This window comes from Chelonia mydas, chromosome 1 (genome assembly GCF_015237465.2).
Source record: "Chelonia mydas isolate rCheMyd1 chromosome 1, rCheMyd1.pri.v2, whole genome shotgun sequence".
In the NCBI taxonomy this organism is placed as follows: domain Eukaryota; kingdom Metazoa; phylum Chordata; order Testudines; family Cheloniidae; genus Chelonia; species Chelonia mydas.
This window is the reverse complement of record NC_057849.1, coordinates 237,364,602-237,376,204: the sequence shown is the minus strand read 5'-3', so window position 1 is coordinate 237,376,204 and position 11,603 is coordinate 237,364,602. Positions and strand designations below refer to the sequence as shown.

The 11,603-nt window shown below is 46.2% G+C and overlaps 1 protein-coding gene across 5 annotated transcripts in view; it reads left to right on the top strand.

The window, feature by feature from the left end:
- The first annotated feature begins 1,276 nt into the window (after positions 1–1,276).
- Positions 1,277–11,603, top strand: part of PEX26 (peroxisomal biogenesis factor 26) — a 27,158-nt gene continuing 16,831 nt past the window's right edge. The window contains exons 1-4 of one of the 5 annotated variants that reach the window (XM_037877496.2): positions 1,280–1,750; positions 5,185–5,325; positions 8,043–8,356; positions 11,188–11,334. In XM_037877496.2, coding sequence (XP_037733424.1) covers positions 1,533–1,750; positions 5,185–5,325; positions 8,043–8,356; positions 11,188–11,334 — 820 coding nt within the window. In that variant the 5' untranslated portion in view covers positions 1,280–1,532. The other 4 variants (XM_037877491.2, XM_037877482.2, XM_043539906.1 and 1 more) reach the window with 4 other exon arrangements.

Genomic DNA, 11,603 nt, shown 5'->3' with positions numbered 1-11,603 from the left:
GAAGGTCTTGTGTGTGAGCTAGTAAATGTTCATGACAATTTTGCATGGCTTACATAATGATGCTTTGCACAGACAGTCTTTTTCAGCTGGAGAGATAAAGAACTTTACAAATTGGGTAACAGAGGCTAAGTGACCTGATTTTTGAGGATGCTGATCACCCACAACTCCCCTAGAGCTCCCACTGAGTTCCAGCTGCTCAACATTTTTGACCATCTGGCCATACGTGACTTTCTTAAGGTCACACAGAAAGTCAGTGACAGAGAGAAGAACAGAACCTGGAACTCCTGATGACTCCCATTATCAATTTCAGTCATCTAGAGCAGTGCTTCTCAAGCTATCTGATGTGGGGGACCGGCAATTTTTTTTTTCCAATGTGCGTGCAGACCGGCAGCTGATGGCTCACGGACCGGCACCGGTCCGCGGACCACCGCTTTGAGTAGCACTGATCTAGAGTGAGCATAGCTGCCCCATGTTCAAAGAGTCGTATCCCTCTGATACAATAACTACCAATAGCAATAGCTTTTAAAAACACTTGAAGGCCTTCTGTCTGGATTCCAGAGAACCTGCTTTTTTCTTTAAATAAGTCAAAGGAAAACAGGCTAGGCCACTGCCTATCACCCTCCCCCTGCCATGCTCTATTCTGTTCCAATGCAGTATAACAAAAGCTAGCTCTTTACAGCAATTTTTGGATTTCAGGCACCCAGGGCCTGATTTTCAGAGATGCTGAACTCCAGTTGATTTATCCTACGCTTGTGGATGCTCAGTACCTCTTAAAATCAGGTCCCAAGTCCTGAAGGGTCAGATGTGTCATCCCAGGTGGGCCCAGTGGGTTTTGAAATCCTCACTTTCATGGCAAGCTGTGGCTTGGTATTTGCTGCGTTCAGGGCTTCAGAGTCCACACCCATCGCAGCTCAATGAAGATCTCCTCTGCCATAAGGAACGGAGAAAATCAACATATAAAGTAATTAAATTTCTACTGCCATCCGGGGAAAGTGGGCCAGCCCTTCCCACCCCTGCTCAGCATAACCCCTGGAACCTGAATCTAAATCTCACGTCTACAAACCCCTCACATCCTCGCCGCTCAGTTTTAAATCCTAGAGCAGACTGCATGCTGCCTGCTTTCCTCCTCCGCCCTGCCCACGACGGCAGCACCGTGACCCCAAGAAACTACAAACCCCAGAGTCCCCTGCACAGGGTTTGGGCGCCGCGAGGCGGGCGGGTGCCAGGCTCTGGGCTTTTCGGGAACGCAGCGAAGAAGGGGTCCGCCCGGCCAGCCAGGACACAGGCGCAGAGCACGCCGGCTCTCGGGCCCCGCGCAGCGCCTCCCGCGGCCGCTGCGCTCCGGGCCGCGGGGCAGGGCTGGCGCTTGAGCCCGCGTGCGGGAGGACCCGGCCCGCGCGTGCCCCGGGGCGGGGACGCTTCGGGAGCAGCTGGGGCCGCGCGGCCAGCGGTGGCCCCGAGGGAGATCGGGGACGGGATTCGAGGGCACGTCGCCCAGCCCGGAAGCTAACAGCCGCCGCTCCCCGGGCACCATGAAGAACGACTTGCCGGTGTCCCTCGCGGGACTCAGCGGGCTGGCAGGCTTCCTCAGGAGCAGCGAGCCTCTGTCCTTGTCTCCCGTGCCAGCCCCTGCGACCGCTTTGCTGGAGGAGGCCGCGGATTTGCTGGTGGTGCACCTGGACTTTGCTGCCGCTCTGGACAGGTGTGAGCGGGGCTGCGAGAGCCTCGCCTCAGACCCTGACGGTGAAAGGTACCGGGGGGCGGGGGGGGGAGTTCCCAGTCACCCCTGGGCATGCAGCAAAGGAGGTTCCCGCTGTTTAGTTATTCAGGGCCAACGCAGGCAGGGCCTGTGCGGCGGGTTCCCTGCGAAATCTCAGATCCAAGCGCAGACGAAATCTGTTTCTGAGTGACCCCTGGACCGAGAAGTCTTGGCTTTTGTTCGTGAACACACTGGACTACAGTAGTCCTGAGATGTTTGACAGGACTCAGCTAAGGTCTAATGTATCCGTGTAACATCTGTTATGTCCTGCCTTCAGGGACTCCATCGTGAACTCCTAGAGGGATGCATAGACGCTGACTATTTTTAATGAATCGCTCTGAAATATTTTGCTTAGAAATAATTTTGCTGTGGGTTCTGGTTTTGGATTTTTTTGCCCCTCTTTCCCCCTCAACCTTCTACGTGGGTAGAGTTGGAAGTGTTACTGGTCAGAGTCAGTGCTGTTGCCTTTTGTGTGACAGGTAAAGGAGAGATCCATGACCATCTTTGGTAGTTAAAAATTTCATAGCATTTTTTTACAGTAGTGAGAGCGTTAATATTGGTGTCCTGGCCAAAGTCTGATTTGTCTAATTACTTTTTAACTCCATGCTGTTCCATTTGGAAATAATACATTCTTTTTTGCTTTCAACCCTGAAATGGGGTGTAATGTTGCTGTTCTGTATACAAACAGCTGATTTGTTTCAGGCAGCAGTAACTGCATGCCCTAGGTAAGGGAAATGATTCCTGTATATGAATTGCTTGGAGATCCTTGAGAATCAAGGCATTTTGATGATAATAGGTCTAAGAATGTATAAGAACTCAGGAAAAACAAAGCGTGGGATTATTGATCACGCTTTATATTAAGGTTCTATTTATAAAGGATTAATGAATGATTAGTGCACGTTTTAGTAAATGGTTAATCTATAGTTTTAGAGTCCAAGTAGTCAATACACGACTGATAGCCATCTGTAACACTTGCTGACCTGCCTATAACTCTGTTTGCATTTTAATATGCCTAAATACATCTAGGAACAAAGAATGTAGGCCACACTTACATGATGGGGGACTCTCTCCTGGGAAGCAGTGACTGAAAATAATTTGGAGTTCATGGTGGATAATCAGCTGAACATGAACTCCCTGCATGATGCTGTGGCTAAAAGGGCTAATGTAATTCTTGGATGCATAAGCTGGGGAATCTCAAGTAGGAGTAGGGAGACTATTTTAGCTTTGTATTTGGCATTGGTGGAACTGCTGCTGCACTATTGTGTCCAGTTATGGTGTCCACAATTCAAGACAGATGTTGATAAATTGGAGAAGGTTCGGAGACGAGCCACGATAATGATTAAAGGAGTTGAATCTGTTTTGCTAGAGAAGGTTAAGGGGTGACTTAATTACAGTCTATAAGTACCTGCATGGAGAATATTTAATAATGGACGCTTCAATGTAGCAGAGAAAGGTATAATATGATCCAATGGCTGGAAGTTGAAGCTAAACAAATTCAGACTGGAAATAAGGTATATCGTTTTAAGTGTGAGAGTAATTAACCATTGGAACAATTTACCCGGGTCATGGTGGATTCTTTATCATTGACTACTTTGAAATTAAAATATGCTCTGGGAATTATTTTGGAGACGTTTTATGGCCTGTGTTGTACTGGAGATCAGACTAGATGATCACAATAGATTCCAAGGATAGAAGGGACTAGGAATTTCTCTTACTGTTTATCTCTGTAACATGCTTAGAATATCTCTAATTTATTAACCCTTTATAAACCACTATATTGAGGGATAGTTTTATTCCTTTGTCTATGACTAGGGAGATGCGTAGAAACAGAATCTAAGTGCCTTAGGTCATCTAGTCTTGTTCCTCGTTCCCCCCCTTCCCTGTCTGAACACAAAAATACTCCTCCTGCTCCTCTTCATTTCCAAAGCTGTGTACCTAATACAGGTTTATGATTTGTGGTGGAGGAAATGAACAGCTGGAATAGATGAACTCTTAAGGGACTTAAGCACAGCTCCTCCAATGTATTTAGGCCTGTAACTCCCATTTCTCTGGAGGTCCTGCCAATCAATAGATCTGGTCTGGCTCTGCTTTGCTTGTTAGTTATGATGAGTTCAAAAGCCATCAGAATGATGTAGTTTATTGACCTTATTATGCCCCACTGCAATATAGTCCAGAGGTTCTTATGGTTCTACTAGATACTAAATGACCCACAAACACATTTAAAAGTGGGGAGGGGTGTGAAGATGAGAATTCCCTGGAAGAACATGTGTAAAATAGCATTGGAATTATGTTAGGATTAGTCACAACAAGGATAGAGCCTATACTTGTTACCTGGCTGAAGAACCAGGGAGGGACACTTAAAAAAAAAATCCCCCAGATGGGAAAGGAGCAGTTTAGGTTTATATTTTACTTGCTATATTATAGTCACACTCAGAGACCCCAGTGGAGATGAAGGCCCCATTGTGCTAGGTGCTGCACAAACACACGGTCTATCTCAAAGAGCTGATGGTCTAACTAGACAAGACCAACAAAGGGTGGGAGGGAAGAATCCTCATTTAAAGGTGGGGAACTAAGGGCTTGTCTACACTTAAAATGCCACAGCAGCATAGCTGCACCGCTGTAGCATTTCAGTGAAGGCACTGCCTACACCAATGGTAATCCACCTCCTCAAGAGGCAGTAGCTAGGTCTATGGGAGAATTCTCCCGTCAACCTACCGCTTTCTACACTGGGGGTTAGATTGGTTTCACTGTGTCACTCAGAAGTGTGGATTTTTCACACCCCCGAATGACGTAGTTATACCAACCTAATTTTCCAGTGTTGACCAGGCATGAGGCAGAGAGAATGTTTGAATCACTGACTCTGTGTCGCACAAGCAGGGCGAGGAATTGAACCCAGTCCTCTTGAATTTCAGGCCAGGGCCTGAACCCGTTCTCACTCACTTTTTTATTATTTGTTTTTGGTCTTAAAGAGTGTTTTATCAATCATGCATTATTTAGGTTTGGAATCTCTTAGAATCACAATTTCAGCACATTGCCATTCCTAAAATAATAATAATAATGATGCCAACGGTCCTTGTCATGATTTCTAGTCACCAAACCATTACTGGAGGCTAGATTGTTGTTAAAAGCCTAAACTAATTTACAGGTAAATTTGGCTCGTTTTGGCTGCTTTAATACCTGTGAATATAGACAACTCCTGAGGAGTATGAAAAGGGGTCTGTGCATGATTGAGAGTTGTGGGACTTCTGCTGGAGATGTGTAACAAACATGTCCAGCAAAAAAGGCTGAACATAGTCTGTGCTTTCGGGGAAAAGCTGCTGAGGAGGAATTAGAAAGCCCCTAACATCAGATGTGTCAGGCGGGGAAGGATTTTGAAACAGCATTTCTCACAAGTGCTCATTTGGCCTGTCTTCTCCATTGGACAGCTTTGCGGAAGTGAAGAGCTCCCTGTGCATTGTGGGGATCCAGGCCCTGGCAGAGATGAACCGGTGGAGAGAAGTTCTGTCTTGGGTCCTGCAGTATTACCAGGTCCCTGAACTTCTGCCTCCAAAAATTCTGGAACTGTGGTGAGTAATTATCTCTACTTTCCAGATATGTTCTGCCTAAAATACCCAGGTTCCACAACCTATATGTGTAGTCTGTTGTATGGAGTTTGAGTTGGGCTTTTTCCTCCTGTGTCGTCCCTCCTCCTTTCTTGTCATCTCCCTGTGCATGGGGGGGGATGGGGGGCGCGGCAGGGGGCAGGCAGGCAGAGCTGTTCAGAGGGAACCTTTTCAGAATGAAAGAACAGAGCTGAACTTGGTTTTCTGCAGCATCTTTCATTTTCAAGGAATGCCACAGTGATAGGTTAGAGACTTATGTAACAAGTTTTGCCTCTTCCACAGCTAGAGACACTGGAACCTGTTAGTGTGAGAAGGGATGTTGCCCTGACATCAAGATCACACTCCCCCAGTGTTATGTGATCTTTATCTAGCACCTGTAGTCAGGCAGTGGTTTAACATCTCCACTAGAATATGTTGTCTCAATCAGTGCAGCATCTCCCTAGTGCTTTAATGCAGTGAAAGACATGTTCTTCCCTTCTCTCCTTCACTAGCAGGGCTGGACTACTGTGACTATCTCCTGACAGAAGCGAACAGAATGTAAGGAACCATTAGGAAAGGGATAGATAATAAGACAGAAAATATCATATTGCCTTTATATAAATCCATGGTACATCCACTTCTTGAATATTGTGTGCAGATCTGCTCACCCCATCACAAAACAGACACATTGGAATTGGAAAAGGTACAGAGAAGGGTAACAAAAATAATTAGGGGTATTAGCTTAAAAAGACTGGGACTTTTCAGCTTGGAAAAAGAGATGACTGAGGGAGAACATGATAGAGGTCTATAAAATCTTGACTGGTGTGGAGAAAGTGAATTAGGAAGGGTTATTTACTCCTTCACATAACACAAGAAGTAAGGGGTCACCCAATGAAATTAATAGACAACAGGTTTTAAACAAACAAAAGGAAATATTTCTTCACACAATGCACAGTCAACCTGTCGAACTCCTTGCTATGGATTTTGTGAAGACCAAAACTGTAACAGGGTTCAAAAAAAGAACTAACGTTCATGGAGAATAGGTCCATTAATGGCTGTTAGTCAGGATGGGCAGGGATGCAACACCATGCTCTGAGTGTCCACATCTTCTGTGTGTCAGAAGCTGGTAGTGGACGACAGGGGATGGATCACTTCATGATTACCTGTTGTGTTCCGTCCTTCTGCAGCACCTGGCATTGGCCACTGTCGGAAGACAGGATACTGGGCTAGATGGACCTTTGGTCTGACCCAGTGTGGCCGTTCATATGTTCTCATAGCAATCCTTGTGATGAAAGATGCTGTGGCAGTGGCACCTGACCTATGAATAGCCAAAGAACCACTTAATCAATGAATGGAATGGGGCTATAGTAAATACCTATGAAAAATCCAGAGAATCTTCTCTTTATCAGAAGCGTGTTTTTTAAATTTAGTTTTTAGCATGAAGAGAGTGCTGCAAGAAGTTGAATATATAAAAGTATTAAGTACTTACAGGGCTTTCCACCTATGGATCTCAAAGCACTTTATAAAGGCAGGCAAGTACCATTCCAAGTGACTGCTGAAGCAAATCTAGTCTCCCTTGGAAGTACAGGCTTCTTAGAAGAAGGTGTGCAGGAGTCTTATTACTGAGAGCATGGAGTCGTGGAAGGATTTGGCCTCTCTAGGAAGGAGGGGAAAATGGATTTGATGCTTGTTATTGGGGGAGGAGGTTGAGGAGGGCTTGGCAGCTGTCGCAAGGGGGTTGGGTCATGATTAACCAAGCCTGAGCAAAGAGTATTATTCAGGGCTATGAAAAGCCACATGCAGCTTGAGAGCCTTAAATGAGTGTAATGGGTCTCGGGACATTTGATTCTCAGATTACTGCATTTCACCCATTAGTCAAATCTGTGTATTTGCCAGCCTTTAGGACCCCTCATGTCAAAACCCAAAGGGTCTGAGAGCTGCCCAGGAAACTACTGCCTGATGTGTCTTGTTAAGTCATGAATTTCGTGGCCTTAGCGAAGACTCAGACTCTGTGATGCCATCAGTAAGTGCAGGGAGAAGGTCACATGTCACCCCCAGTGAAGAGCATGTGTTTTAAGATGATAACATTTCTTACATCTTAACAGTGACTGCTGTACTAGACCTTTGCTCCCTGCATCAGGTGATGAAAGTCTGGGAACGTTGCTGGGGAAGGAAGGAAGCTTGGCCTCTGCGGATGTCTGCACTGCACCTGGGAGGTGTCATTCCCACTGTGGGTAGATCGACTCACCCTAGCTCAGCTCAAGCTAGTGCACTAAAAATAATAGTGTGGATGTTGTGGCACTGGCGATAGTTTAGGCTAGCCATCCGAATCCCAGCCCCCTGCCTTCCCCTTGGGTCCGAGCTCGGGTGGCTAGGCCAAGCTGCCACCAGTGCTGTAGGAGCTACGCTGCTGTTCTTAGTGCGGTAGCTTGACCTGACCTAGGAATCACACCTCCCTGCTGGGAATCATGTCTGTCTACCCATGCTGGGAATCACACCTCCCTGCTGCAGTGTAGACACATGCTGAGGGGTTGCTTCATATTGCTTTCTAGGGACTCCCTCCCTCTCTGCGTGGAGTGCAGATTGTCACTGAGGGATCTATGTCCAGTCCTGGTTATAGATGACTGAAGTTGGTAACTGTAAGTGATCTCAACTTTGCAAATAGTTCGTAGTGTAACATTCATTTTTTTCTTGCATTCTAGCATCCTATTGTACAGCACAGTGAAGGAGCCCCATGTGATGTTGGAAGTTGACAGTTATTGGCTGAGAGATCTAACCAATCAGAGTCTGCCTTCGTATGGCACCTTGATGGAGTTGCATCTGTTGCACGTGTTGCTTCCCCTTGGACAATTTGTGGAGGCAGAGGATCTGGTACAGGGCTGTGAAGTTTTCAGTAAAGAGCAACAACTTGAGGCTCTGAGCACCATTAACAAGAGGAGGTGTCAGTGGGTGCAGCAGGAAGAGACACAATCAGGCCCTGAAGAGCAACCAGCCACAGCAAGGGAGAAGTTGTTAGGTAGGCGCTCTCTCTAAGCCTCACAATCCTGCTTTCTTCTTCCAAGATGTAGAAGAGGGAGTGATTGAACTTGGGCCAAATCACTCTTTATTTTTATTTAGCCTTATGTTAAGTGTTTTACCTACTTGCTCTTGGTGCTTTCACTATAGTTACAACTCACAATGTCGAAATGCAGCTCAACACATACAATCTACAGATTGCCTCTCCCCCTCACATAACCGCTGTCTGCTAATAAATAATAATTCATCTCAGCCCCCTTTCTTGTACCCCAGTTCCCTCAGCTTGGCTCCTTCCCAAATGTTCAGGAGAAAAGCTAGACTTTGCAGCACGCCCAGAAGGCCAGCAAATCTGGCAGGTAGAGAGGAGAAGCGAGTTTCAAATCTAAAAGTTCTTCACAGAGAACTGCCCTGCGAGTAGCCTCCTCCCATCTACAATGAGGGAGTTGCAGTTCTGCAGTCCTCACAACAGTGGCAGCATTGTATGAGGGAAGAGGTGGTACCTCAACAAACCCAAACTACTAAAGGGCTTTTAAATTAAAATAAAGACCTCAAACTGTGCTCAGAAATCCACAGTATTCCAAGCTCCCCATGTCTGTTTAGTTTTTGACTTCTCTGCTGGATGCCAATTGCAATGATGTTTTTTTTGTGGGATTTGAATACTTGTCCACTGGGAACAGAGGTGAAAGCTACCCACTTATTTCCACACATCAAGCTGCCAATACATGGGTTGACTGTTCAGTCTTCATTACCAACTAGGGCTAGATTCAAACTGGTGTTTTAGGAGGAAGAGGCTCTGTATCCATTACCAGTTTTATCTCTTTTTCTTTTTTATCATGCCCAGTTGGATGACTGAACAGCCAGTTCCCCTTTCTGAACCTATCCAAGGTTGGTAGTGACTGAAAGTGTTATGGGAAGTGGTTTCAGTTTCAGCAAGTTTCTAGGTCTCAAAATTCCATCACAGCTGGCACTAGTTAGTACCCATTTCTGCTGCAGCAACAGGAGCAGCTACCCAACATACTATTAGGCCTGGTCTACACTTAAAATACAGGTTGACCTAGCTACAGTGCTCAGGGGTGTAAAAAAAAAAAAGCCACACCCCTGTGCACCCTGACTATGCCAACCTAACCCCCAGTGTAGACACAGCTAGGTTGACAGAAGAATGCTTCCATCAATCTAACAACAGTTGCTCGGGGAGGTGGATTTCCTAGAGTGATAGACAGACCCCATCCGTCACTGTAGACTGCATCTACACTACAATGTTATGCCAGCATCGCTACAGTGCCATATCTATATTATGCTAGTTTCCATAGTGTAGACATGGCCTTAGTCTGCTAGCTTAGTGGGTATTAACTGTTAACTAACAATATTGCCAGGGGATGTTCCTTTTGACCTCTTATATGGCATGTGCATAAACATAGTAGTAAACCAAATGCTCTTGCTTGATAAGAGTTGCAAGGGCGAAGTTTATCTTTCACATTGGCAAAGACTAAGACAATTATTTTCTAGTTTCTAAAATATATTACCGAAGAAATATGTAAAAACATGCAATTAAAACTTAAGACAGATGACATTTCCTCTAAGGGCTTATGTAGTTGCCAGTGTGAACTTTCTACTATCTTCCCATTAATAATTTTCTTTATTTTATTCTCCTTTTTTGAGCCCATGTAGTAGAATCTATGGGTGGGATTTAAGCACCTATTAAACCTAAGAATTCCCAAGTAATCCAGGAATTCTTGTCTCCACGGGGCTCCAGCACCTGGCTGGGGTATCCCTCCCTTATGGGACATCAGTATTTATAATTGTATAAAGTCCTTTGGGTACAAGCTTCCCACAGAGTTTCCTCCTCAGTAACAACTACCACAAAGCTTTTAGAAAGAAAACAGGAAAAGAAAGCAACACACCTCTGTTAATAGCTGCCCAACTAGGAAGATGTGGATTGCGGGAGCCAATCTGATGTTACATCCTTGCTAACAGCAGACTGGTCAGGAGTGCTTGAGGAACCCAGGGATGAACACAGTGTTCCTCTTCGAATAGCTGCCCTGTCATGGGGTGCATTACTCACCAGCAGGCTGGTACCTCCTCCTGGCCACTCTGGAGATTAGCTGGAGGCCACCGCCCCCATCCATGGCTTGCACATCATCACTCTGTCTCTGCATCTGGCAGTGGCCCCTCTTGCAGCCTGAGGAACCGCAGCATCCTCTTTTGTGACTTGACCCTCCAGCTGTGTCACCATCTGGGTTCCTCCCTTTTAGGGTTAGGGTCTCAATCTACCCACTACTCCAGGTCCCAACCCAGGGACCTTACAGATAGCAGCCTCTTGCTGCAACTTTTTAATTTCTCCCAATGCTGTTATGTTTCCCTGGGCCACTTCCCCGTGGCCCCAGCATCTTCTTCGCCCTAACCTCAGGATATCCAACTACCCAGCCCCAGCAGCCGATTAGGAGCTCCTTCTTGCTCCCCCATCCTGTGGAGTAGTTGCTCTGTCCAATATGCACTAGAGACACAGTCCTCACTCCTTGAACTCCCAGCAGCAGCATAACTTGCTTTGCTTTGCTCTGCCCTAAAGCTCCTTTTATGTGAGCTTGCTGGGCCCTGATTGGTTGTTCCTGCAACTCTTCCCTGATTGGCTGCACTCATGCAGTCTCTGTGGACCACTCAGAGGACTTACCTCCACTGCTTGCTGCTGAGGTTAACCCTTCCTAGTCTAGTGTGGGGCAGACACCCCATGACATGCTCCATCGAGAGTTTTTGGAACCCTGCAGCTCTTCTGCGTGGTCTTATTTTCCTTGCTTTAACCCTTTCATTTAACCACCTCTTGTCCTTGTATTCCAGGCTCTGTGTCCCGAAAGTTGTTGAACATATTAACAGTGCTGCGTAGAGCACTGGGATCCATGTCAAGCCACTTCTGTTCCAGTCCTTACAAAAAGACGCTCTTGGCTGCTCTCATAGTGTGCCTTGTTGTGGTGAGACTAGACCCAGGTATGTGATTAAGGCTTCTGAATGTTATTTGTTTTCTGTCTTATGGTTATGAACAAGAAACTGGGCATTGCTAGTGGTGGGCTTGGAAGAGGAACATTTATTCAAGCCTCTCTCCTTAGGAGTGACTGTGAGATAGGGTGCAGGAGTGGTGGGTGTGTGGGAGCTCACAGCTACTATATTTCCAGCTTTTTCCACTAAAAGTCACTGAAGGCAGATGTGTAGGACAGCTGGCTGTAAACAAACCTATAGCTACTGCATCCACAGCCTTT